The sequence below is a fragment of the Typha angustifolia genome, chromosome 4 (assembly GCF_048772165.1).
Source record: "Typha angustifolia cultivar Huaian chromosome 4, ASM4877216v1, whole genome shotgun sequence".
Lineage (NCBI taxonomy): Eukaryota > Viridiplantae > Streptophyta > Magnoliopsida > Poales > Typhaceae > Typha > Typha angustifolia.
In genome coordinates this window covers 5,879,502-5,907,279 of record NC_133242.1, presented here as the reverse complement: position 1 = coordinate 5,907,279, position 27,778 = coordinate 5,879,502, and the positions used below count along the sequence as shown (strand labels likewise).

General features: G+C 35.6%; 7 protein-coding genes across 8 annotated transcripts; 4 read left to right on the top strand and 3 right to left on the bottom strand.

The window, feature by feature from the left end:
* Window positions 1-437: 437 nt before the first annotated feature.
* On the bottom strand, window positions 438-1,225 carry LOC140759476 (uncharacterized). The gene has a single exon (XM_073096053.1). It carries the CDS (start codon window positions 1,182-1,184, stop codon window positions 756-758), a length of 429 nt encoding a protein of 142 aa, XP_072952154.1. The 5' UTR covers window positions 1,185-1,225; the 3' UTR covers window positions 438-755.
* Window positions 1,226-1,754: 529 nt separating this feature from the next.
* LOC140759475 (uncharacterized) lies at window positions 1,755-2,442 on the top strand. Its single transcript, XM_073096052.1, has one exon. It carries the CDS (start codon window positions 1,863-1,865, stop codon window positions 2,289-2,291), a length of 429 nt encoding a protein of 142 aa, XP_072952153.1. The 5' UTR covers window positions 1,755-1,862; the 3' UTR covers window positions 2,292-2,442.
* A 4,282-nt stretch (window positions 2,443-6,724) lies between these two features.
* Window positions 6,725-7,840, bottom strand: LOC140759447 (uncharacterized). Its single transcript, XM_073096014.1, has one exon. The coding sequence runs from the start codon at window positions 7,312-7,314 to the stop codon at window positions 6,886-6,888; it is 429 nt and encodes a 142-aa protein (XP_072952115.1). The 5' UTR covers window positions 7,315-7,840; the 3' UTR covers window positions 6,725-6,885.
* A 66-nt stretch (window positions 7,841-7,906) lies between these two features.
* Window positions 7,907-8,666, top strand: LOC140759425 (uncharacterized). Its single transcript, XM_073095987.1, has one exon. It carries the CDS (start codon window positions 7,991-7,993, stop codon window positions 8,417-8,419), a length of 429 nt encoding a protein of 142 aa, XP_072952088.1. The 5' UTR covers window positions 7,907-7,990; the 3' UTR covers window positions 8,420-8,666.
* A 2,749-nt stretch (window positions 8,667-11,415) lies between these two features.
* LOC140759227 (uncharacterized) lies at window positions 11,416-13,323 on the bottom strand. The gene has a single exon (XM_073095728.1). The coding sequence runs from the start codon at window positions 13,213-13,215 to the stop codon at window positions 12,787-12,789; it is 429 nt and encodes a 142-aa protein (XP_072951829.1). The 5' UTR covers window positions 13,216-13,323; the 3' UTR covers window positions 11,416-12,786.
* A 488-nt stretch (window positions 13,324-13,811) lies between these two features.
* On the top strand, window positions 13,812-14,470 carry LOC140759228 (uncharacterized). The gene has a single exon (XM_073095729.1). The coding sequence runs from the start codon at window positions 13,892-13,894 to the stop codon at window positions 14,318-14,320; it is 429 nt and encodes a 142-aa protein (XP_072951830.1). The 5' UTR covers window positions 13,812-13,891; the 3' UTR covers window positions 14,321-14,470.
* A 2,706-nt stretch (window positions 14,471-17,176) lies between these two features.
* Window positions 17,177-26,251, top strand: LOC140759638 (glutamyl-tRNA reductase-binding protein, chloroplastic). Of its 2 annotated transcripts, none has more exons than XM_073096248.1 (12): window positions 17,177-17,447; window positions 17,563-17,607; window positions 18,852-18,938; window positions 20,727-20,825; window positions 20,996-21,091; window positions 21,809-21,874; window positions 21,957-22,047; window positions 22,394-22,461; window positions 22,540-22,605; window positions 23,289-23,333; window positions 25,391-25,455; window positions 25,941-26,251. In XM_073096248.1, the coding sequence occupies exons 1-12, from the start codon at window positions 17,256-17,258 to the stop codon at window positions 25,993-25,995; spliced, it is 975 nt and encodes a 324-aa protein (XP_072952349.1). In that variant the 5' UTR covers window positions 17,177-17,255; the 3' UTR covers window positions 25,996-26,251. The 2 variants fall into 2 exon arrangements, with proteins under 2 accessions (XP_072952349.1, XP_072952348.1); XM_073096247.1 differs by having other exon boundaries at window positions 17,179-17,447; window positions 23,289-23,339.
* Window positions 26,252-27,778: the final 1,527 nt, after the last annotated feature.

Here is a 27,778-nt window from a genome sequence, read left to right as displayed (position 1 = left end):
TTATATTATTGAATAGAGTTATTATACTGTTTAGCTCTTATTTCATAATAAGAAAAAAAAGAAGAATTATGATCTATCCCATTACAATCCACGACAAGGGTTTATTATCGAATTTCGTTTCTTAGTCCCAATTGCAAATTTTACCCATGCTGAAAGTCATATAATTAATCCGACCTAATGTTTCTTCTTTGGCATCTTCCCCTCTACTCGTGGCCTAATTTGATCTACCCAAAGCCTCTAACACTGCAAAAGCTCGCTCCAACTACATTCTTGGGTTCTCGTTAGTCCACAGCCCCTTCGGCTGTCACATCTCCCCTCCCACCATTAGCATGCACACGCACGAGTAGTTCTAGTGGCACACTAATCTTTGCAGTTATTAATGAAAGCTTCGCAGAAATCAGTTCAAAATGAACTTAGAAGATATTCGCAAACTACTATTATAACAAATTACAAACAAGAAAGACAATCAAAAACCATGTTTAGAAATTCTAAATCTTCAGGTATGGAACCTAATTTATAATATATAGTACATAAAAATTTCCAAGGTGAGAATATAAGTAGAACCTGGACAGATTATCCTTGGCCCAACTATACTCATATTCGTATCAAATTAAAGAAGAAGTATGCATTTCATTAATCGAAACTTTATATTACAAGGACGACATAGAATCTCTTATTCAGCAAAGCAAAAGAGAAAGGAACGACTTTACAACACTAGAAAATATTACTTGAGAGTTACTAATTGATATTCTTCTTTACTCCCCGAGCTCGAAAGCGGAGACATGGAAGCTATCGGATAAGCCTGTGCCGGTTTTGAAGGTGATCTTACCTTTAGAAGCTTCTTCTATATACACCTCCACCACAGTGAGCCACATGAACATCTCCTTAGTCTTCACTCCTGTGATCTTCTTCAGCTTGCCCTTCTCCACGAAGGCCGTCACCTCGGTGCCATAGGACACCACCTGCTTGATCTTCTTGAACGTGTGATCCTTCTTCTTCTTCTGAACAAACCATATGAAACCAGAGGTGCTATTGTAGCCGAACTCCTCGATGTCCTCCAACGGTAGCAAGCCTTTCGGAAGGTCGAGCTCTTCGAGCAGTTGGATGGAGTTCTTCTTGCAGAGGTCGTCCCCATGTACTACCTCGGCTCCTTTACGGTAGCTCTCAATACTTTGGGATGCCATCTTATCCAAGCTTTCTAATTAGTTGTGTAAGAGAGTTGGAATGAGAGGTTTAGTTTTTGATGGAGGGATTGGGAAGAGGAATCGAGTTTATATAAAGGTGCGACGTAGGAAGCAAGGTGGGAGAGACCAAAATATTTGACCTCAGCAAGTGTCATTGGCCTGCATTATTATTTTGTTTCTTTGGCACGCCAATGGGGGCCCGCCAAACTAATATGACCAAACTGGTAAGTTGACGAAGTCAATTCTCCGGTTTCTATATTAAACGACTTTTGGAACTTTTTGTACACGTCGATACTAATGTCTTCGTCCAACTCTTCGCCTATATGGCTGTGTCCAATTGAGTAGCTCCACTGCTCTTACATTAATGATATTGGCATTGAAAGATTTCTTAGTGAGATCCAAATGATGGGGGTCAAAATGAACGTCCGGATCTTATGACATTTTTTTCAAGTTTTTCGTCTGCTGTCTAATAAAGAATTACAACGAGAATCTTGACTAGAAAATTAATAGCGTAGTATAGTTGACCAAGAGTCCCCACCACTATCTATATATATATATATATAGCCTCTCCTTAACCTTTCATCACAACCTCGATCATTGCACTATACCTCTTGAGTTCCCTCACTCTCCAATTCCTTCTCTTTCATATTTGGCAACGTACGTAGTAGCAGATATAAAATGGCATCCCAAAGCATTGAGAGCTATCGTGAAGGTGCCGAGGTAGTCCAACGGGACGACCTCTGCAAGAAGAACTCCATCCAACTGCTCGAAGAGCTTGACCTTCCAAAGGGCTTGCTACCATTGGAGGACATCGAGGAGTTCGGCTACAACCGCACAGCTGGGTTCTTATGGTTTGTTCAGAAGAAGAAGAAGGATCACACGTTCAAGAAGATCAAGCAGGTGGTGTCGTATGGCACTGAGGTGACAGCCTTCGTAGAGAAGGGCAAGCCGAAGAAGATCACAGGAGTGAAGACTAGGGAGATGTTCATGTGGCTCAGTGTGGTGGAGGTGTATATAGAAGAAGCTTCTAAAGGTAAGATCACCTTCAAAACCGGCACAGGCTTATCCGATAGCTTCCATGTCTCCGCTTTCGAGCTCGGGGAGTAGAGAAGAATATTAATTAGTAACTCCCAAGTACTATTTTCTAGTGTTCTAAAGTCGTTTCTTTCTATTTTGCTTAGCTGAAATACTCTATTCTGTGTCCTCCTTGTAATATAAAGTTTCGATTAATGAAATGCATCATTCTTCTTTACTATAATTAGGCCCAAGAAACACCGGATTCGGCCTGTTTAATAGCATGGCCCACTAGCCCGCAGATCCGAACCCGTTAACTACATAAAAAATTAACCACATCGCATTTACTATTGGATCCAACTGCACATCAAAATAAACCAAATTAAAAAATGGCCAGACTATGTCATAACAAACCAAATTACAGCGGAACTAATCGGATTGTACCAGAAATTAACCATGCCAAAAACAATTTCATAAAAAGACATCAAAATTAATTTTCTTGTTTGAAAAATCTTTTGGGAGAAAGAGGAAGGAGCTATGGATTGATCTTTTGAAAAAATATCAAAATTAAAAAAGTTCACAAAAAATATCAAAATGGATTGATCTTTTGAAAAAATATCAAAATGGATTGATCTTTTGAAAAATTCCTCGTGGGAGAGAGAAGAGGAGTATATTGTTTAGCAATTTGAGTAGCGAAAATGATTCAGCATGATAACCTAAGTTTTAACTGAATTTAAATTTAGTCTAATCAAATTTGATTATAGAAAGGTTAATATTAGTAAGTCATTTGATTCAACTTGACCCATTTAAGTATACAAATCAGATTTTGTCGAATCAACCTGCCAAATTAGTGTATATATATATAGCCTGAGTATCAAACTGCTGAAAGTGGAGGTTCTAATAGCTCGGTACCTGGGTCTTTCTGGCGCGTGATGGCATGCTTGGCGTCCGTCGGGTAGCGCAGATGGGCTGCTTGCTGGGGCGCTTGCTTGATGTAACGAAATGACGTTAGTTAGTCTCCCCGAGCGACAGTCAAATGGAGGCATGAATAGCTCTCAAACCTAACCTGTGGTGGATACCGGGGAGACAAAGTAGTCTTTCTTTTCTATTCTCCATAGGAAGGAAGAGAGGGGTCAGCGAGTAGGTGTTCCCAATTTTTACCAAAGGCAGGACAAAAAAAGGAAAGAAAAATCAAAGAAGTATCTTGTTCTTCTATTCTTTAGGGCAAGGCGTATAAGACTTGATTTGCGGCAGCATACCCCGGGGTGATCATCACCACCTGCACCTCACATCTTGTCACAATGGAATGTGTAACCCACTTGCCGTCCAAGACTTTTCTACTTATAAGGTTCTTGACAAGTCCCATAGATATGCCTGTAATTAGAAGGAAGAATCGCCATAAAAATCTTCCTCCCTCATGAAAGAAGGTCCCGATCCTTCTCTTTCATAATTACAATATGCCTCTATTGCTGAAAGAGGACCAACAGTTCAAAGTCGAATGAGATCTGTTTCCATTCTGGGTACTCCATTCAGGGGAGCATTTGACTACCTCTGAAGGTGCGCCCACAAAAGAGAAGAGCAATGCATCTTGCTCAGCAGGCCTAGCTTGGAGTGGGAGTGTTGTGAGAGTAAGGTAAGGAAAGTGGCAAACGAGAGGAGTATTTTTCTTCAATCCATAAACTGGTCCTCCGGTGGGGATAAAGACGTAAGGGATAATTTTTTTTCTGCAGTCCACGAGGCAGTCAAAAGAAAGAGAGAAAGAGATGGCTATATATATATATATATATATATATATTAGTGAGAAACGCTAACCACATATATGCCTTTAAGGCCTTCTTTTTAGAAGAGTGAATTACATTTTTCACCTTTATATTAAGATTTAATTTCATAAATATGAAAACAAAGATACTTGACACTCTATATTTGTACTACCATAATAAGAACACTCTTGCACCATTCTACAAAGAGAGAGAGAGTATGATTTTTTTTTATACTTCATAAGGTATATCATGAGATAATTGCCTCATAAACAAACCATAGGTTCCACATTCTCCTGATATTATATTTTGATTGCAAAATCACATAATTTTACTATTAACCTTACTTTATTTTTAGTGGGAGAAAGAAAATTATGCTTTTTTATTTAATGCTACTTTATTCTTTTTCAAAACGAAACAATAATTTTTTTAGAGAAATAAGGATCTTTTTAAATAAAGAAATAAAATATTATTCTTCTTCTTTCTCTATCTTAACAAATTTATTATTATTGTCATCACAAATTATGTACCACTTCATAAGCCTACTAGTCAACTATTTTTTTTTTAAAGTTGAAGTAATCCATTATAAAATAATGAATCAACTTTATATCTTACTAATATCTTTTTCATATAAACTCTAATTTATATTATTTTATATTTATCGGGAAGCTTATTCAATTTTCTACAATTTTATATTTCACAAATATCTTCAAATTCGACCATATTAAGGACTTAAAATTTAAATTTAGCCATTGAATAATGAAATTAACTTTTGTTCAATGTTTTACTCATATTTATTTTATATGTATTATTTTTATGTGGTTGAGTTGATTAGTTTCTATGTTGGATCTATTGTGGACATGAAGACCATAGGGCACCGACTCTTAATATTTTGTGCTCCGAGCTTAATTTATCTTACAACTGTATTTCTTCTTCATGTTTTCTTTATAGGCTAAAAAAGTCTTGTTTAAGGGTCGATGTTCTATCCCTTTCAATTTATGTTTTGTTTGAGTACTTTTATATAGATTCCTAAAATTACCCATTTTTTTAGTTTGCTAAGAGGAAGGCTTATTTTAGGGTCGATGCTCTATCATTTCCATTTTATACTTTGTTTGAGTACTTATATGTGGGCTACAACGTATTTGATTCTTGGATTTACTCATTATTTAGTTTATATTCAACCAAGTGTGGAGTTTATTCTAGGATTGTCATTTTATTCTCGCCTAAGTCTCAGTGTATCAAGATGTAATCATTTTTTTGAAGCTTAATAAATTAAGCAATGATTTTATGCAAATTTAGTTATTAAATTTTTTTTTTCATACCTTAATAAATTAAGGGGTATATAAGACAATTTGCATCGATCTATTTTTTATCTTTTATAAAAACTAGATTAGCTAAGAGCCTAAGAGAGAGAAATAAAATATGCTTATTTACCTTCATGTGACTGGCACTTTCAATTCATTTGATCAATACTTTTGGTTAATTTTATTTAGTATTATGATATCTCGTTAAATTAGGAGAGAGAAATTATTGATTCTTATTGAATTATTTGTTTAATAAATTATCTATAGATTTTTATCAAAAGAAAATCCAACTACATCTATCCAAATAGACCCTTTATTAATTTGGCAAGAAGTGTGGGTTCGAATTTGGTGCGGGCTAACAAAGTGCGACTTACTATAGGCTTGCTATTAGATATGCACCAATATATTAATTACACATATACAATGATTCTGATTGATCTCAAATGCAAATATCCTACAACTTTATGTATTTCCTCTTGGATACGATTTGGACGGTTGAATGCTCTAAATCAATAAACTGATACTTATAGAATGGACGACGGGGTATGGATAGGCCCACAATAGAATTGACCTAGGAATTGAATTAAAATTTTGATTGGGTTCTTTGTGCAAATTATCCGTCACGAAATAATAATATACTTTTTGATTAATTTATTTAGTACTATTATAATCCGAATCATTAAATTAGGAGAGAGAAATTAGTGGTTCTTATTGAATCATCTATTTAATAAATTATTTAGATTTTTATAAAAAAAATGAATACATCTATCCAACCAAATAGACCTTAATTAATTTGCCAAGAAGTGTGGATTTGAATTTGGTGCGAACTAACACAGTGCGGCTTGCCACAGGTTTGCTATTAGATATGCGCCAACGTATCAATCACGCATATACAATGATTTTGATTATATTATTTCAAATGCAAGTATCTTACAACACAACGATATATATTTTCTTTTGGATATTATTAGAGCTATTGAATGCGCTAGAGCATGGATAGGTCAGGCCCACAAAGGAACTGACCTAGGAACTGAAATAAAAATTTAATTGGGTTCTTCAAATTGTCTGCACGAAATAATAATATCTTGAAGCAATTGTCAACCAAAGCCTCTAACACTGCAAAAGCTCGCTCCAACAACATTCTTGGGTTCTCGTTAGTCCACAGCCCCTTCGTGTCACATCTCCCCTCCCACCATTAGCATGCACACGCACGAGTAGTTCTAGTGGCACACTAACCTTTGCAGTTATTAATGAAAGCTTCGCAGAAATCAGTTCAAAATGAACTTAGAAGATATTCGCAAACTACTATTATAACAAATTAGAAACAAGAAAGACAATCAAAAACCATGTTTAGAAATTCTAAAGCTTCATGTATGGAACCTAATTTATAATATATAGTACATAAAAATTTCCAAGGTGAGAATATAAGTAGAACCTGGACAGATTATCCTTGGCCCAACTATACTCATATTCGTATCAAATTAAAGAAGAAGTATGCATTTCATTAATCGAAACTTTATATTACAAGGACGACATAGAATCTCTTATTCAGCAAAGCAAAAGAGAAAGGAACGACTTTACAACACTAGAAAATATTACTTGAGAGTTACTAATTGATATTCTTCTTTACTCCCCGAGCTCGAAAGCGGAGACATGGAAGCTATCGGATAAGCCTGTGCCGGTTTTGAAGGTGATCTTACCTTTAGAAGCTTCTTCTATATACACCTCCACCACAGTGAGCCACATGAACATCTCCTTAGTCTTCACTCCTGTGATCTTCTTCAGCTTGCCCTTCTCCACGAAGGCCGCCACCTCGGTGCCATATGACACCACCTGCTTGATCTTCTTGAACGTGTGATCCTTCTTCTTCTTCTGAACAAACCATATGAAACCAGAGGTGCTATTGTAGCCGAACTCCTCAATGTCCTCCAACGGTAGCAAGCCTTTCGGAAGGTCGAGCTCTTCGAGCAGTTGGATGGAGTTCTTCTTGCAGAGGTCGTCCCCATGTACTACCTCGGCTCCTTTACGGTAGCTCTCAATACTTTGGGATGCCATCTTATCCAAGCTTTCTAATTAGTTGTGTAAGAGAGTTGGAATGAGAGGTTTAGTTTTTGATGGAGGGATTGGGAAGAGGAATCGAGTTTATATAAAGGTGCGACGTAGGAAGCAAGGTGGGAGAGACCAAAATATTTGACCTCAGCAAGTTTCATTGGCCTGCATTATTATTTTGTTTCTTTGGCACGCCAATGGGGGCCCGCCTAACTAATATGACCAAACTCGTAAGTTGACGAAGTCAATTCTCCGGTTTCTATATTAAACGACTTTTGGAACTTTTTGTACACGTCGATACTAATGTCTTCGTCCAACTCTTCGCCTATATGGCTGTGTCCAATTGAGTTGCTCCACTGCTCTTACATTAATGATATTGGCATTGAAAGATTTCTTAGTGAGATCCAAATGATGGGGGTCAAAATGAACGTCCGGATCTTATGACATTTTTTTCAAGTTTTTCGTCTGCTGTCTAATAAAGAATTACAACGAGAATCTTGACTAGAAAATTAATAGCGTAGTATAGTTGACCAAGAGTCCCCACCACTATCTATATATATATATATAACCTCTCCTTAACCTTTCATCACAACCTCGATCATTGCACTATACCTCTTGAGTTCCCTCACTCTCCAATTCCTTCTCTTTCATATTTGGCAACGTACGTAGTAGCAGATATAAAATGGCATCCCAAAGCATTGAGAGCTATCGTGAAGGTGCCGAGGTAGTCCAACGGGACGACCTCTGCAAGAAGAACTCCATCCAACTGCTCGAAGAGCTTGACCTTCCAAAGGGCTTGCTACCATTGGAGGACATCGAGGAGTTCGGCTACAACCGCACAGCTGGGTTCTTATGGTTTGTTCAGAAGAAGAAGAAGGATCACACGTTCAAGAAGATCAAGCAGGTGGTGTCGTATGGCACTGAGGTGACAGCCTTCGTAGAGAAGGGCAAGCTGAAGAGGATCACAGGAGTAAAGACTAGGGAGATGTTCATGTGGCTCACTGTGGTGGAGGTGTATATAGAAGAAGCTTCTAAAGGTAAGATCACCTTCAAAACCGGCACAGGCTTATCCGATAGCTTCCATGTCTCCGCTTTCGAGCTCGGGGAGTAAAGAAGAATATCAATTAGTAACTCTCAAGTAATATTTTCTAGTGTTGTAAAGTCGTTCCTTTCTCTTTTGCTTTGCTGAATAAGAAATTCTATGTCGTCCTTGTAATATAAAGTTTAAATTAATGAAATGCATACTTCTTCTTTAATTGGATACGAATATGAGTATTGTTGGGCCAAGAATAATCTGTCCAGGTCCTACTTATATTCTCACCTTGGAAATTTTTATGTACTATATATTATAAATTAGGTTCCATACATGAAGCTTTAGAATTTCTAAACATGGTTTTTGATTGTCTTTCTTGTTTCTAATTTGTTATAATAGTAGTTTGCGAATATCTTCTAAGTTCATTTTGAACTGATTTCTGCGAAGCTTTCATTAATAACTGCAAAGGTTAGTGTGCCACTAGAACTACTCGTGCGTGTGCATGCTAATGGTGGGAGGGGAGATGTGACACGAAGGGGCTGTGGACTAACGAGAACCCAAGAATGTTGTTGGAGCGAGCTTTTGCAGTGTTAGAGGCTTTGGTTGACAATTGCTTCAAGATATTATTATTTCGTGCAGACAATTTGAAGAACCCAATCAAATTTTTATTTCAGTTCCTAGGTAAGTTCCGTTGTGGGCCTGACCTATCCATGCTTTAGCTCATTCAATAGCTCTAATAATATTGGAGAGAAAATATTTATCTTCGTAGGATACTTGTATTTGAAATAATACAATCAAAATTATTGTATATGCGTGATTGATACGTTGACGTATATCTATTAGCAAACCTGTGGCAAGCCGCACGCACTTTGTTAGCTCACACCAAATTCAAATCCACACTTCCTCACAAATTAATTAAGGTCTATTTGGTTGGATAGATGTATTTGTTTTTTTTATAAAAATCTAAATAATTTATTAAATAATGATTCAATAAGAACAACTAATTTCTCTCGCCAAATTTAATGATTGGGATTATAATAGTACTAAATAAAATTAACCGAAAGTATCGATTATATGAACTAAAAGTATTGGTTTAGTTGACGTGACGAATAATTTGCACAAAGAACCCAATCAAAATTTTAATCTAGTTCCTAGGTCATTTCTATTGTGGGCCCTATTAATACCACGTCGTCTATTCTATAAATATTAGTTTATTGATCTAGCGTATTCAACAGCTCTAATCGTATCTAAGAGGAAATACATAAAGTTGTATGATACTTGAATTTGATATCAATTAGAATCATTGTATATACATAATTAATACATTGGCGCATATCTAATAGCAAGTAATAGCAAGCCTGTAGTAAGTCGCACTTTGTTAGCCCGCACAAATTCAAACCCACACTTGTTGCCAAATTAATTAAGAGTTTATTTGGATAGATGCAGTTGTATTTTTTTTTATAAAAATCTATAGATAATTTATTAAACAAACAATTCAATAAGAATCAATAATTTCTCTCTCCTAATTTAACGTGATATCATAATACTAAATAAAATTAACCAAAAGGTGAGAATAAAATGACAATCCTAGAATAAGCTCCACACTTGGTTGAATATAAACTAAATAATGAGTAAATCCAGGAATCAAATACATAGCCCATATACAAGTACTCAAATAAAATATTAAATGAAAAGGATACAGCATCGGCCCTAAAATAAGCCTTCCTCTTAGCAAACCCAAAAATGGGTAATTTTAGGAATCTATATAAAAGTACTCAAACAAAACATAAATTTTAAGGGATAGAGCATCGACCCTTAAACAAGACTTTTTTAGCCTATAAAGAAAACATGACGAAAAAATACAGTTGTAAGAGACTTAAACTCGGAGCACAAAATATTAAGAGTCGGTGCCCTATGGTCTTCATGTCCACAATAGATCCAACATAGAAACCAATCGACCCAACCACATAAAAATAATACATATAAAATAAATATGAATAAAACATTGAACAAAAGTTAATTTCATTATTCAATTGCTAAATTTAAATTTTAAGTCCTTAATATGGTCGAATTTAAAGATATTTGTGAAATATAAAATTATAGAAAACTGAATAAGGTTTTCAATAAATATAAAATAATATAAATTAGAATTTATATGAAAAAGATACGAGTAAGATATAAAGTTGATTCCATTATTTTATAATGGATTTCTTCAACTTAAAAAAAAATAGTTGACTAGTAGGCTTACAAAGTGGTACATAATTTGTATTGAAAATAATAATAAATTTGTTAAGATAGAGAAAGAAGAAGGATAATATTTTATTTCTTTATTTAAAAAGATCCTTATTTCTCTAAAAAAAATATTGTTTCGTTTTGAAAAAGAATAAAGTAGCATTAAATAAAAAAGCATAATTTTCTTTCTCCCACTAAAAATAAAGTAAGGTTAATAGTAAAATTACGTGATTTTGCAATCAAAATCTCTCTCTCTCTCTCTCTCTCTCTCTCTCTCTCTCTCTCTCTCTCTCTCTCTCTCTCTCTCTCTCTCTCTCTCTCTCTCTCTCTCTCTCTCTCTCTCTCTGTGTGTGTGGAACGGTGCAAAAGTGTTCTCATTATAGTAGTGCAAATATAGAGTATCAATTATGTAATTATGTATCTTTGTTCTCATATTTATGAAATTAAATCTTAATATAAAGGTGAAAAATGTAATTCACTCCTCTAAATAGAAGGCCTTAAAGGCATATATGTGCTTAGCATTTCTCACTAATATTATATATATATATATAGCCATCTCTTTCTCTCTTTCTTTTGACTGCCTCGTGGACGGTAGGAAAAAATTATACCTTGCGTCTTTATCCCCACTAGGGGACCATCTTATGGATTGAAGAAGAATAGTCCTCTCATTTGTCACTTTCCTTACTTTACTCCCGCAACACTCCCACTCCAAGCTAGGCGTGCTGAGCAAGATGCATTGCTTTTTTCTCTTCTGTGGACGCACCTCCAGAGGTAGTCAAACGCTCCCCTGAATGGAGTACCCAGAATGGAGACGGGCCTCATTCGACTTTGAACTGCTGGTCCTCTTTCAGCGATAGAGGCATGTTGTAATTATGAAAGTGAAGGATCGGGACCTTCTTTCATGGGGGAGGAAGATTTTTATGGCAATTCTTCCTTCTAATTACGGGCATATCTATGGGACTTGTCAAGAACCTTATAAGTAGAAAAGTCTTGGATGGCAAACGGGTTACACATTCCATTGTGTGCAGGTGGTGATGATCACCTCGGGGTATGCTGCCGCAAATCAAGTCTTATATGCCTTGCCTTAAAGAATAGAAGATTAATGTACTTCTTTGATTTTTCTTTCCTTTCTTTGTCCTGACTTTGGTAAAAATGGGGAATACCTACTCGCTGACCCCTCTCTTCCTTCCAATGGAGAAGAGAAGAGAAAAACTACTTTGTCCCCCGACATCCACCACAGGTTGGGTTTGAGAGCCATTCACGCCTCCATTTGACTGTCGCTCGGGGAGACTAACATCATTTCCTTACATCAAGCAAGCAGCCCATCCGTGCTACCGACGGATGCCAAGCATGTCATCACGCGCCCGAAAGACCCAGGTACCAAGGTATTAGGACCTCCGCTTTCAACAGTTTGATACTCGGGCTATATATATATATATATATATATATATATATATATATATATATATACACACACACAAATTAAGGTTGATTTGACAAAATCTGGTTTGTATACTTAAACGAGTCAAGTTGAATCAAATGACTTAGTAATATTAACCTTTTTATAACCAAATTTGATTAGACTAAATTTAAATTCAGTTAAAACTAAGATTATCATGTTGAATCATTTTCGCTTCTCATATTGCTAAACAATATACTCCTCTCCTCTCTCCGCAAGGAATTTTTCAAAAGATCAATCCATTTTGATATTTTTTGTGAACATTTTTAATTTTGATGAGGTCGGGCATAGCTCCTTCCTTCCTCTCTCTCTCCCAAAAGACTTTTCAAACAAGAAAATTAATTTTGATGTCTTTTTTATGAAATTTTTTTTGGCATGGTTAATTTCTGGTACAGTCCGATTAGTTCCGATGTAATTTGGCCTGTTATGACATAGTCTGGCCATTTTTTTAATTTCGTTTATTTTGATGTGCAGTTGGATCCAATTGTAATGCGATGTGGTTTATCTTTTATGTACTTAACGGGTTCGGATCTGCTAATTTAACGGGCTAGTGGGCCATGCTATTAAACAGGCCGAATCCGGTGTTTTTGGGGCTTAATTATAGTAAAGAAGAACGATGCATTTCATTAATCGAAACTTTATATTACAAGGACGCATAAATGCAGAATAGAGTATTTCAGCAAAGCAAAATAGAAAGAGACGACTTTAGAACACTAGCAAATAGTACTTGGGAATTACTAATTAATATTCTTCTCTACTCCCCGAACTCGAAAGCGGAGACAAGGAAGCTATCGGATAAGCCGGTGCCGGTTTTGAAGGTGATCTTACCTTTAGAAGCTTCTTCTATATACACCTCCACCACAGTGAGCCACATGAATATCTCCCTAGTCTTCATTCCTGTGATCTTCTTCAGCTTGCCCTTCTCTACGAAGGCTGTCACCTCGGTGCCATACGACACCACCTGCTTGATCTTCTTGAACGTGTGATCCTTCTTCTTCTTCTGAACAAACCATATGAACCCAGCTTTGCGATTGTAGCCGAACTCCTGAATGTCCTCCAATGGTAGCAAGCCCTTCGGAAGGTCAAGCTCTTCGAGCAGTTGGATGGAGTTCTTCTTGCAGAGGTCGTCCCCGTGGACTACCTCGGCACCTTCACGGTAGCTCTCAATGCTTTGGGATGCCATTTTAGATCTGCTACTACGTACGTTGCCAAATATGAAAGAGAAGGAATTGGAGAGTGAGGGAACTCAAGAGGTATAGTGCAATGATCGAGGTTGTGATGAAAGGTTAAGGAGAGGCTATATATATATATATAGATAGTGGTGGGGACTCTTGGTCAACTATACTACGCTATTAATTTTCTAGTCAAGATTCTCGTTGTAATTCTTTATTAGACAGCAGACGAAAAACTTGAAAAAAATGTCATAAGATCCGGACGTTCATTTTGACCCCCATCATTTGGATCTCACTAAGAAATCTTTCAATGCCAATATCATTAATGTAAGAGCAGTGGAGCAACTCAATTGGACACAGCCATATAGGCGAAGAGTTGGACGAAGACATTAGTATCGACGTGTACAAAAAGTTCCAAAAGTCGTTTAATATAGAAACCGGAGAATTGACTTCGTCAACTTACGAGTTTGGTCATATTAGTTAGGCGGGCCCCCATTGGCGTGCCAAAGAAACAAAATAATAATGCAGGCCAATGAAACTTGCTGAGGTCAAATATTTTGGTCTCTCCCACCTTGCTTCCTACGTCGCACCTTTATATAAACTCGATTCCTCTTCCCAATCCCTCCATCAAAAACTAAACCTCTCATTCCAACTCTCTTACACAACTAATTAGAAAGCTTAAAAAAGATGGCATCCCAAAGTATTGAGAGCTACCGTAAAGGAGCCGAGGTAGTCCATGGGGACGACCTCTGCAAGAAGAACTCCATCCAACTGCTCGAAGAGCTCGACCTTCCGAAAGGCTTGCTACCGTTGGACGACATCGGGGAGTTCGGCTACAACCGCACAGCTGGGTTCATATGGTTTGTTCAGAAGAAGAAGAAGGATCATACGTTCAAGAAGATCAAGCAGGTGGTGTCGTATGGCACCGAGGTGACGGCCTTCGTGGAGAAGGGCAAGCTGAAGAAGATCACAGGAGTGAAGACTAAGGAGATGTTCATGTGGCTCACTGTGGTGGAGGTGTATATAGAAGAAGCTTCTAAAGGTAAGATCACCTTCAAAACCGGCACCGGCTTATCCGATAGCTTCCATGTCTCCGCTTTCGAGCTCGGGGAGTAAAGAAGAATATCAATTAGTAACTCTCAAGTAATATTTTCTAGTGTTGTAAAGTCGTTCCTTTCTATTTTGCTTTGCTGAAATACTCTATTCTGCATTTCTACGTCCTCCTTGTAATTAATGAAATGCATCGTTCTTCTTTACTATAATTAGGCTCAAAAAACACCGGATTCGGCCTGTTTAATAGCATGGCCCACTAGCCCGTTAAATTAGCAGATCCGAACCCGTTAAGTACATAAAAGATAAACCACATCGCATTACAATTGGATCCAACTGCACATCAAAATAAACCAAATTAAAAAATGGCCAGACTATGTCATAACAAACCAAATTACATCGGAACTAATCGGACTGTACCAGAAATTAACCATGCCAAAAAAAAAAATCATAAAAAGACATCAAAATTAATTTTCTTTTTTGAAAAATCTTTTGGGAGAGAGAGAGGAAGGAGCTATGCCTGACCTCATCCAAATTAAAATATCAAAATGGATTGATTTTTTGAAAAATTCCTTGTGGGAGAGAGCGAGAGAAGATTATACTGTTTAGCAATATGGGTAGCAAAAATGATTCAACATGATAACCTAATTTTTAACTGAATTTAAATTTAGTCTAATCAAACTAGGTTATAAGGTGGTAGATATTACTAAGTCATTTGATCTAACTTAAGAAATCGGATTTTATCGAATCAACCCGCCAACATAGTAATCCGATATATATATCAAAGCTAAGCACATATATGCCTTTGAGGCATTCTTTTTGGCAGAGTGAATTACATTTTTCATCTTTATATTAAGATTTAACATTATAAATATGAGAACAAATATACATAATTGACATTCTATACTTGTACTACTATCTATAATAAGAACACTCTTGCACCATTCTACAAAGAGAGAGAGTGTGTGATTTTTTTTATATACTTGATAGGGCATATCATGAGACAATTGCCTCATAAACATACCATAGGTTCCATGTTCTCCCGGTACTATATTTTGATTGCAAAATAACATAATTTACTATTAACCTTCCTTAATTTTTAGTGGGAGAAAGAAAATTATGTTTTTATTTATTTATGCTACTTTATTCTTTTTCAAAACAAAATAATATTTTTTTAGAGAAATAAGGATCTTTTTAAATAAAGAAATAAAATATTATTCTTCTTCTTTCTCTTACCACCATTATATGTTAACAAATTTATTCTTGTTGTCATCACAAATTATGTATGACTTCATAAGCCTACTAGTCAACTATTTTTTTTTTTAAGTTGAAATAATCCATTATAAAATAATGGAATCAGTTTTATTTTACTCGAATCTTTCTCGTATAAACTCCAATTTATATTATTTTATATTCATTGGAAAGCTTATTTAATTTTTTACAATTTTATATTTTATAAATATCTTCAAATTTGACCATATTAAGGACTTAAAATTTAAATTTAGCCATTGAATAATGAAATTAACTTTTGTTCAATTTTTTGCTCATATTTATTTTATATGTATAATTTTTATGTGGTTGGGTTGATTGGTTTCTATGTTGTATATGGGCTATGTATTTGATTCTTGGATTTACTTATTATTTAGTTTATATTCAACTAAGTATGGAGTTTATTCTAGGATTGTCATTTTATTCTCGCCTACGGTCTCAGTGTATCAAGATGTAATTTCTTTGAAGCTTAATAAATTGAGCAATGATTCTATGCAAATTTAGTTATTAATTTTTTTTTTCATACCTTAATAAATTAAGGGGTATATAAGACAATTTGCATAGATATATTTTTTATCTTTTATAAAAAACTAGATTAGCTAAGAGCCTAAGAGAGAGAAATAAAATATGCTTATTTACCTTTATGTTACCGGCACTCTCAATTCACATGATCCATACTTTTGGTTAATTTTATTTAGTATTATGATATCCAGTTAAATTAGGAGAGAGAAATTAGTGGTTCTTATTGAATCATTTATTTAATAAATTATCTATAGATTTTTATCAAAAAAATACAAATACAAATATATGTATCCAAATAGATCCTTAATTAATTTGGCAGAAAGTGTGGGTTCAAATTTGGTGCAGCTAACAAAGTGCGACTTATTACAAGCTTGCTATTAGATATGTGCCAATGTGTCGATTACGCTTATACAATGATTCTAATTATAGTATCTCAAATGCAGGTATCCTATAACTTTATGTATTTCCTCTTGGATATGATTAGATGAATATACTTATACACATACAATGAAAAGCGGAGCATGGATAGGCCCATAATAGAATTGACCTAGGAACTGAACTAAAATTTTGATTGGGTTCTTTGTGCAAATTACCCATCACGAAATAATAATATCTTAAAGCAATTATCAACTAAACTAGTACTTTTAGTTCATATGATCGATACTTTTGGTTAATTTTATTTAGTACTATTATAATCCCAATCATTAAATTAGAAGAGAGAAATTAGTGGTTATTATTGAATCATTTAGTTAATAAATTATTTAGATTATTATAAAAACAAAACAAATACATCTATCCAACCAAATAGACTCTTAATTTGGAAGGGTGGATTTGAATTTTGTGCGAGCTAATAAAGTGCGGCTTGCTACAGGTTTGCTATTAGATATGTTGTAACGTATCAATTATTTATATACAATGATTTTGATTGTATTATTTCAAATACAAGTATACTACGACTTATATATTTTCTCTTGGATATGATTAGAGTTATTGAATGCGCTAGATCAATATATTGATAGAGGACACCGGAGCATGGATAGGTCAGGCCCACAACGGAACTGACCTAGGAACTGAAATAAAAATTTGATTGGGTTCTTCAAATCGTCTGCACGAAATAATAATATCTCGAAGCAATTGTCAACTAAAAGAAGTAATTGGTGATGGAATAAAGAAACCGGAAGTGTGAGGTAGGAGCGAAGAAGACGGAGACATGAAGACTCTCCTTCTCACGCCATGCGTCCGCTCTCCTTTCTCACCTTCCCTTCGCTTATTAAATGGCATTCCCAATCCCAAACAGCAACCTTTACCCCGCCCAGCCCTCCTCCTCTCTCCTTCGAGGAGACGCCGCCTCTTCCACTCCTTTCCTCTTGCCATGGCCGCTTCGCAATCCTCCCAATCTCAGGTTGATTTGGTTGGATTGCTGATACCAATCCATTGGTGCAGGATTTTCAGTCAGAGTTGGTGGTTTATGTGCTTGATCAAATGCTGATGGTTGTTTTATTGTGACTTTCTTTCAGGCGGAAGCAGCGCCGGATGCCTTTGAGCTGATTCGAGCTCACCAGGTGCGGATATTAGGTGTATATTATTTGTGATTATGTAGAATTTGCAGTATGGTTTGATTGAGATATCACTTAAGGGAGTGCTTGCTCTGGAGTTGATTTTAATTTTTTATTTCAAAAATTTGCAGAATATTGCCACTCTGAGCTTTGCCAATACGATGTTTTACGGTATTATTTATGCTTGAAATATTTGGCTTTCTATAGTAGGTTGCGCTAGACAACCAACTAGAGCATGCTATTCCTTGTGCATGTGCATGACCTATTTTATACTATCTTTGTTTAGGCATTCCTCCATTCCTTGATAAGAGTATCTATTCTCTTGGTACCCTCTAACATCATTGCACGAGCTTTTGATAGCTTGATGAAATGAAACTTTTTGTTCTTTTGTTCCGAGAACCAGACAGTTTATTGGAAGGATAATAAAGCTGAAAATTTCTACTAGTAAACTGCTTAATTTATAAGGCATGCGATTCTTCAAGTATCTAAATTTGACATATGTTGATAGTACTGAAGGTGGTGTCCTTCGATAATCTTTTGCAAGCAGTCTGTAATTTAGGACGAACATTGGCAGTTAGACAGACTCAATTGGATGAAATTTAGTGAAGAGCATTGAGGGCCCAATTTAGGAGGTTGGTATTTTGTTTAACTTAGAGTAGACATGGCTAGATGTGGATTGATCAACTAATGGATCATTGGCAGCCAAGGTTATTTCAATGTTAGGTGATAGAAAATATAGCTCAGGGTCCATGTTTAGGAGGCTAACATTTTTTTTTTTTTTTTGTAACTTAGAGTAGGGTATCACGAAATGTTGCTCATACCACTTGGTATAGCTTGCTTTGAAATAATTTCAGTTAGTTGAGTCACAGGTTTTGGCTGGCTGCATGATTGTGCTTAAGTTTTTGGGCCTATAAGACTTTGCTTGGACTTGGGCTTGGTAGAAAATTTGCATTCCCGACTTGTTTTGTATCCCAGGGGAAATACTTTGTAGTCAGTTGATGTGTATTCTGCTTGATTCAGAAGTTGCACCGTACATATGTAACATATTAGATTGGTATCTCCAGAAGCTTATTAATCATGCTGACAGAAATATATATATATATATATATATATATATATATATATATATTTTTATATTATTTTTCCTGAGGATGCATGAAATTATTGTTCTACTGTCTCACTAGTGATGACTCATTTCGACAACTTTGATTCAAAACAATTTTATTCTTAAAAAAAAATATTTTGCACAGGAGAAAGCTGCTCGACTTCCCTCAGTTGAAGAAATACGAACTATACTTGACCGAAGTGTTAGGGGCATGCTTTCTACTCATTCCCAGGTTTACAAACTTCCATCACATTTATAGATACTTTTGTGTCCCTATCTTCATTGTACTACTTTAGTTATGAAACCGACTTGCTGTACCAGATATTTTGTGTTAAAATTCTAAGTGGGTAAATTTAGCATATTCTTTAGAATGGAGAGATGATTCTTCTTGACTATTACATTTTTCTTGTTGGTTGTTAATATGTTTTAATACTTGAGGTCCTTAATTTAACAGTAATTTTGTGAACTCCATGTGACATTTTCTATTGTGTTTTAGTTTCAAATTTGTGAAGTTAGTTTACCGTCTAAATAGATATTAGATTGTTGGGTTGAAAATTTCAGTCCCTTGGAAATCAGCTACTTGGCATCATGTAGCTTTGACAATAAATGAGCTTGCTTATAAAACATCCGACAAGAATTCAGGTCATATTTTACTCAAGAACTAATTTGCAATGGTGGAAGTACTACATGTATGATTACAGTAGGAATCTTGGTTGACTTCTGTGTTTGGCTTGTGAGACATATGAGTGGCATGTAGTGAGTGAATATCTATATATTACAAACTCATGATTAGAATAACTAAGCTTATCAACCATAAAGATGGAGCAAGATGAATGAGAAAGTAGAAGCTTCTATTTCCTTGATATCTTTTTTACTCATATATTCTGTACTGTACATGCTCAACTTTGGGGTATGATTCTATTGAGCGTCAGTACACCTATTTCATAGTAAGTGACAAATCAAGGCCCACTTTATGGGGCTCTCTTAATGGAAATTAGTTAGGATGAGCAAATGGACTTATTAGCAGTACAGAATGGTAGCTATCAATTAGCTTTAACATGTTAGATCCTCTTGTTTCTTGTTTTCTAATATTGATGGTAGGCACTCTATTCTTCTTTCCTTAACTAGTCATGTGTGGCTTAGCACTGCGGGTGGTTTGTAGGAGCCACATGTGGTGCTATCTGTCATCTGTCAATATGTGGTGTGTAGGAGCATCATTTGAGGGGGCATCTTAAGGTTTGACACTTTCATTGTTGACCTATTTTGAGTCAATTGGTTTGATACTTTTCTTTATAGTTTATTATAATTTCTCATCCGATTGGATTCTAGACAAATTATGAAATTTCTTGCGATTTCTTACTGGTCGCATGAGCTTAAACTTGACCAATATGGCAGTGATCTCTAAATAATCTTGCAATAGAGCTCTCTCTCATTCTCTTGCTTGAATTTGCTTTTCCTAGAGGTGTTTCACCAATTCTTGGAAGTGGGTGCCCAGTGATAGCTGAAATGATTTGTTCAATGTAACTTCCTCAAGTCGACTTTTGCTTCATGACCCACCTATTGTTGAAAGGAAGAGATATAGATGATAGTTTTTCAAGGATAGGTATTTTGAGTTTTCTGAATGTAATTGTACTAGGAGACCTGGTTTAAATCATATGTTAAGAGATTAACCAATTACTGTGTGTAGATTAGATTAAGGTTAGTTGTCAAGAAGAATGGTCTATGAATCTGACTGGAACTTCTGTCTTTTCATGTATATTTTATTTGGTATATTATTGATAATCTTATTTCATAGAATGCATGTGGGAAATATCTAATTCCAACATGTGGGCTCATTGTTTACAAGTTATTTAAGAAGTATATTCTTTGCTTTGCAGAAGGGATACATTTACTTTTATGAAATAAGGCATGAAGCAACAGTTGATGTTTGAGTCTTTAAGATCACGAAGCATATGAACTTATTACTAATACCTATTGGTTTTATACTTTTATGTGTATCAACGTTAGTTTAAATTTGCAGGATCATGAGGGTTATCCATCTGGATCAATGGTTGATTTCGCATGTGATCAAGATGGCTCCCCTATTCTGGCTGTTAGTAGCTTAGCAGTTCACTCGAAGGTTTGAAGGATTCTGCTTTCTCCATGTGCAACTTTGTAATGTTGGTCTTCTAATATTTTTCAAGATGCCATATTAGTTTGGTTTTAGAGAAGACCTACCAATGCTCATACTTTTGTTTCTCACTATTTTTAGGGCCTACTAGCTGACTTTAAATTTACTGGTACTTGCAGAATCTTCAATTGAATCCTAAATGCTCCTTGCTTGTTGCCAAGGATCCCGAAGATAGGACCGATACTGTAATCACCATATATGGAGAAGCTGTTTCTGTGTGTACACCAATCTCTCTCTCTCTCTCTCTCTCTCTCTCTCTCTCTTCCTCTTCTAGCGTCCCTCTGTGTGTTTTGTTTTCCTATTCATGCCTAAGAGTGCATGCACGGCTTGTGCACTTTATATGTGAAATGATATATAACTTGCTGAGTAATTGGATATTATACCATATTAGAAGATGAAAGATATTGAAGTCTTTCTTTTATTCTATTTGATAGATGAGACACTGTTCTGTGCTACATCAAAAATTTAATGTGATATCTTATTACATGCACTGAACTATAATGAATGTATAGAAATCTGAACTAATGCTAATTTGATCTTCTGCAGTATGCACAAGAAAATATAATTTTATTCTGACACATTCCCATGCATATTACTCTGCCAATTTGGATGTGATATCACCTTATTCTTGCCAACACGTAGGACTTAAGGATGGTTTATTAGCAGCATTGTTATGATTCAACCTGATGGTGTTATTTTCCAACATCTCGTTCTGTTCACATTCTGCTATTACATTTTAGTCTGTGTTCCTTTATCAAGATGACACCATTTATAAGTAGGCAATTTTGGTTTCACTTGTTTTTACTTTTTTTGTTTTTTATAGTATCAAATGCACATTCTTGTTGCTTTGTCTTGCCTCATTTATGCCATTTCTCATCCATAGCTTGATATATGTCCTAATCAGATTTTCTGTAATATGACCTTTTCATTAGGTTCAGGAAGCTGATAGAGACACTGTACGTACTCAATACCTGAGAAGGCATCCAGATGCATTCTGGGTATTTTCTGATTACTCTCTAAATCTTCCACTTATAATAATATATTGTTGCTTGACATCTGAAAAAGGCTTTTCAATTGAAGGTCGACTTTGGTGACTTCCGTTTCATACATATTAAACTAAAATTTGTGAGATATGTTTCTGGGGTTGCTACAGCTCTGCTTGGATCAGGAGGTATATAGACTTGTGAGAACTCAGAATATCATCATAGCACCATGATGGCTGATAGTCTGTTAGTTGTATTTATCTTACTAGAACCACAAAATTAAGATACTACTATAGTATTATCTGTATTCCTTTTTCTAAAAAATTATTGTTCCAGTTCTTGTTGATCATTTTTTTTTTGTGTTAGCTAAATTCTAGTTCAACTTTTATCTCGAAAAAACTAAGTTCTATTTGACATGACCATGACCTGTTGAGGCCTGTGCAGACTTCTTGCAGTGTTACAAATTAAAATAAAGTTGAAATTGTAAACTTATGTCTCTGACATGGTGGTAGTCCACGATGCTATTGTCACCAGAATTCAGTGGGGAGGAATATATAGCTGCAAAAGTTGATCCAATATCTCAGTTCTCTGGTCCTGTTACGGTATTTCTTCTACTACTTTTCTTTGATCTTTATGACTAACAATTTGTTTTCTCTAACTTAACGATGTACTATTGGTAGTCCCACATGAATAGGGATCACGCTGAAGATACAAAGATGATAGTGCAACACTCGACCTCGGTTAAGGCAAGTAGTTATCTGAAAATTCACTTTCCTCTTGAGTTTAGATAGGAACCATACTTTGTTGAATATACTATTATCTTTGAGAATAGAGGAGTCACTGAGTTTCTGGCATATTTACGAAATGAATCTTTCTACAATTTTTACCTTCCATAGTGTAATTATATATTTTGTCGATATTTCTCATTTCATTCTTTAGTACATATCTATTGAGCTTTAATTTTCAAAAAGATGGCTTCCTTCTTTCAAGGACAATGATGTAATGTGCCACATCTGGGCTTTTCTCAAGGATGCACTTTACGGCTTAGTTCTGATCAAGTGCCCGGTTCTGCTAGAAAAGCATAGATCATATTTGTACCACTGCAGCAACCACCATAATGCAAACATAATACATGTTAGATCGATCAAATGTAGAGCCGTATCTATAACTGTACAGTCCAAATATATTTTTGCTTATTTCTATTTTGGATAGAAGGAAATTGGTTGATTTTTTGTGTATCCTTTATGCAAGAATGTTGCTAGAAGTTCAGATTTTTTTTCATGCATATCAAGGAGGCAGTTTTCTTCATTAAACTAGTTTTTTGCTTGTTTCCTCAATAGTTTATTGTTGTAATACCTCAAATCTTGACTATTAACATATTTTCCTCCATGAATGTATTGAAGGCTAATTTATGAAAGAACATTTTCAGGTGGATTTTGCTCACATGTTGGATCTGGATAGTCTTGGTTTCAATGTAAAGGTCGACTAAATTCTCCTCTCTGGTTCCTATTTATATATGCATTCTGCAGGTGATAATGACTGTTTGATTGCATGCTAATATCTTAAGCAGGACATTTTGTATATTTTCTCCTTGCTTGTGGCCATTATAGTTTCCTCTGGCTATCATATCCAAAAGATAAAGCTAGTAAAAGGTGTTCAAATGCTTGAACTACATTGATAATTCAATAGCTGAAAATACATTTCACAACCTTTTTTATCCTTAAAAGTGAGGACTAACTGCAATGATTATAGTGCCTCTAATATTTGGAATTTAGATGATAGGTCTGAAAGAAAATTGCCAGCATGTGTTTGTGTAGAATGTTGTTATATATGATATGGAGAAGGTAATCTTGGCAGAAACAGTTGAGAGTACTTAACCAAATTATGTCAAATTATTTATTAGTGGTGCTCTCTATCATCGTGAATCGGATGTGATCAGTATAGCTAAGTAGAAGGATCTCTGTACTTTCTACATCCATTGGTTCCTGCCATAATCTATCACATTGACAGCCTCAGCTCAAATGGTCAAGAACGCATACTGAGTGAATCACTTATTAACCAGAAAAGCTTTACCAATTTGCATAGTCCTGTTTTCAGAGATGGCATTATTTTAACAGAGTTTAAGGTTAAGAAGGTCTTGTGAAGGAGAGAAAAAGATAGGATAATCAATCACATCTTTTGTTAAAGAGTGATTGAGAAGATGCATTATGTGGTTAAGAAGATATCGTGAAGAAGAGGAAAAGATAGGATAATCAAACACCTCTTTACTCAAAGAAGTAATCCTGTAGAACGAAAAGGATGAAGTTCTTATCGGGTGGTGACACCTTAGTGATAAAGACTGCATAGTAATAGGGGTGTAAACGAGTCGAGCTTGAGCAAGCCGGCTTCGGCTCAGGCTCGGCTCGAAATTAATTTTGAGCCTTAAAATTGAGATCAAGCTTGGCTCAGCTCAACTCGAGTCGAGATCGAGCTTGAAATGAGCTTGTCATTAAGCCTCATTCAAGCCAAGCCGGATCGAGCTGAACCAAGCAAGATTGAGCCCAAGACGAGCCAAAGAAGAAGAAAATCGGGGCTCGTGGGATGGCGTTGGGGGACCTACCGGAGAGCTGCATGGTGGAGGTGCTGATCCACCTCGATCCACCAGAAATTTGTTGGCACCGCAGCAACTTGGTGAGGCGGCACCTCAGCGGTTTGCCGTTGCCAAAGGAGGAGGCGGTGGCACCGCGACAGCTTACCGTTGTCGAAGGAGGAGGCGGCACCAACTTGGTGAAGGAGGATGAGGCGGCACCGGCGCACCGTGACGGAGGAGGCGGGGATGTGGAAATAGGACTTGGGGATTGGGTTTTTCCTCACCCCTTTTATTTCAAACCTATAGAGCCGAGCCTAAGCGAGCCGGCTCCAGCTTAGGCTCGGCTCTATATTAATTTTGAGCTGGTTTTGACGTCTCGAGCTCGGCTAATTTCTAACTGAGCCGAGTCGTTTAAATTGACAGCCCTACATGGTAATAGAAGCATTTTATGTTCTCAACTTTCAAAAAAAAGAAAAGGATTGAATCATTGTAACTTCGAATTGTGAAAATTATGCATAGAATAGATAATAGAGTATATAAATAATATGACAAATTAACAAAAATGAATTTTAGATGAAGGTAGTAGTAACAAGAAATGGATTAAGATAGGATGATCATGTGTAATTGTGTTAGAAGTTTTAGGGTTGATTTTGGACAATTTCTAGGCATTCCATTGGTAACTCAAAGAATTTATAGAAGAATGTGTGTTATTAGTAGAAGCGGTCAAATGTAAGTGGAAGTTTGAAAGATGACATCTTTGATATAAATACCATCATTTACTCCTACCAGAATAATACACATTATGAAACACTTCATGAACTGTATTAGTATAGCTTCTTTTGAGAATATTATATCTGATAACTTTGGTACAAGTAAAAGCATCTGAGTTATTTCAGTCAAGTCGCTATAACTATTTTTCTCCGTCCATCTTATAGTTGAGACTAATCTTTTCCCATCTTTAGGCTGGTTATCAAGGAAATGTTCTAAAGCTTCGAATCCCTTTCCCTAGACGTGCGGAAGATAGAAAGTAAGCTACCAAAAAATTGCCTGCAATGTTATTGTACTTCTCTTGCATTCCATGTTTATAGCTCATCTATTTGAAGGTTCTATTTTTAGTTCTTTGAGTCATTTCTGACGTGTTTCTGGTTTCTGGTGCTTTAAGTACAATTGCTATTCACCACTGGATCTATAAGCATCTTTTGAGATACCAAGGTTTTATGTATGAGATACGTAACATGTTGAAAGGCTTTGAGTTTTTTGATATATCATATAGGTATCGGGAAGATGTCATGAATTATGCATTTCTTTTCTCTTTCAATTTCTCATCTATCCCTTTTCTTTTCCAATCTGATTTGTCCTATTTTTTCAGAGCTGATCCTTGCATGCAAACTCTCAGTAAATGCGATTCATCTGCTATTTACATCATCCACTTTTAAGTCAATACATAATTATTTCTGTTATTTTGCTTGTGAGCTCAACAATGATTCTATATTGGGTTTCTTTGTTTTATAGGGATGTAAAGACTCTTATCGTAGAAATGCTTCAAGCTGCGAAATCATCGAGTTAATCTACTTCACGAGAACTTGGGAAAATACTAGTATTTTGCTCTTTTCTTTTTTTTTTTCTTTATTTCAGGTGTCATTTATGGTGTGATCTTTCTTCTCTCTGATATATTTTCACCTTCTAATAAGCTTGTCAATGTACTTGTAAAACATAGTCATAAATATCATCAAACCTGACATACCTCTGGCCATTCATCAACAAGAAGAAACTAGGAGGTAACAGAAGTGTCACCCTTTATGAAATGAATTGGGATTTGAACATGGAGATACTCATATAATACTATGATCTTTTTCAACCATCCGAGTGCTTGGAGACTCTTATTAGTGGAACCGAATGATAGATTTGATTCTCACCTTAGACATGCAGCACTGCCTGTTACAATATAGGGTTAAATAAATAATTTTATGTTACAGTAAATTTAATTTTTTTGGTTTTGATACTCATGGCTTGACCTTGCGTAAGGTAGGTAATGGAGATACGCAACCATTAGCATTTACAATTAGCTCAAAAGCAAGGCAGATACGGAGTTTCGATTGCTAGAAAGCGAGAAAAAAGAGAAATCACACTTTCAAATTTATTTTACTTTTGATATTTAGTTGCAGAAAATGAATAAAAAAAGTGAGACTTCCCTTTTCACTTATTTATTGACTCTGTTGATAGGAGAGTTACTTCAATTGAAGTCTATTTTCTAACAACTAAAAGAGTAACACGCTAAAACAGCACATTTCATTATTAAGTTCACAAGTGAAACCGCTAGTGAACCAACTCTTTTTGTGCGTATTCTTTTGGATAAAAATTCACTGTTCATCGTTAAACATCGAAAGTAAGGTTGATTGTTACTATAGTTAACCAGGAGTTTATTTATCACAGAAGAGTAACGAAAGAAATATAAGGACGATGAGATTTCTTCACTTAACTTGTCTCAGAGAAGAGTAATTGGCATTTGAAATAATGACATCAGGATAAGCGTCATTCTAATTGTCTCCCCAATAAACAAATTAAAGACGGTGAATTGAAGCAAATACTGGATCGCACACAAATAGTGTTATGCATTGACGTATAATATAAATATTCGGACATACTACAGACTTAAAACTGTGATTCTCCTGCCAATGTAGGATTAAAGAGGGGCAAAATGTACAGACTTAATCATCCAAACAAGAAGCTCAAAAAGGACGTGAAGAAAAATGACTTAGTTTTGCTAACTTGCAATATTTTCTCAAAGCTATTGCACTTCATACTTATCTTTGCACAAGTACTTTCAGTTTACTGGCATTTCAAAAGAAGCCAACAAAACAAACTACTATGTATTTCACACATTACTCTCTAGTCTACGACTAGCTCAGTGTATTAGCCGCAATATGCGAACATAGGGCTCGTAGTTAGTACCTTGGTCATTCCGATGAGCAAAACAAGCTTTTTCTATCTTGAGTTTTCCATAGGATAAACTCAAGAATGAGGAAAGATCAAGGCATCACAGATACATCACTAAAGATTGTTCAATCGAGAGCCTTCAAAGAAAACTTGAACCAACTACCAAGCTAAGGTCAGAAAGAAAAAATAAGACTTACACAGGTAAATGATAATGTTCTTGAGTAAATGTATGAAAGATGAAAACACATAAGAGTGATGGAAGTGTAGGGAATGCTGCAGCTCCAGACGGTACAAGTAACTTCAATGGCGAATATTAGTGATGATATAGAATATGAACAAATCATGAATATCCACATAAATACTCTAATAATAACATGACGGAGACAAGGTGACATTCATTATTCAACTTCAGC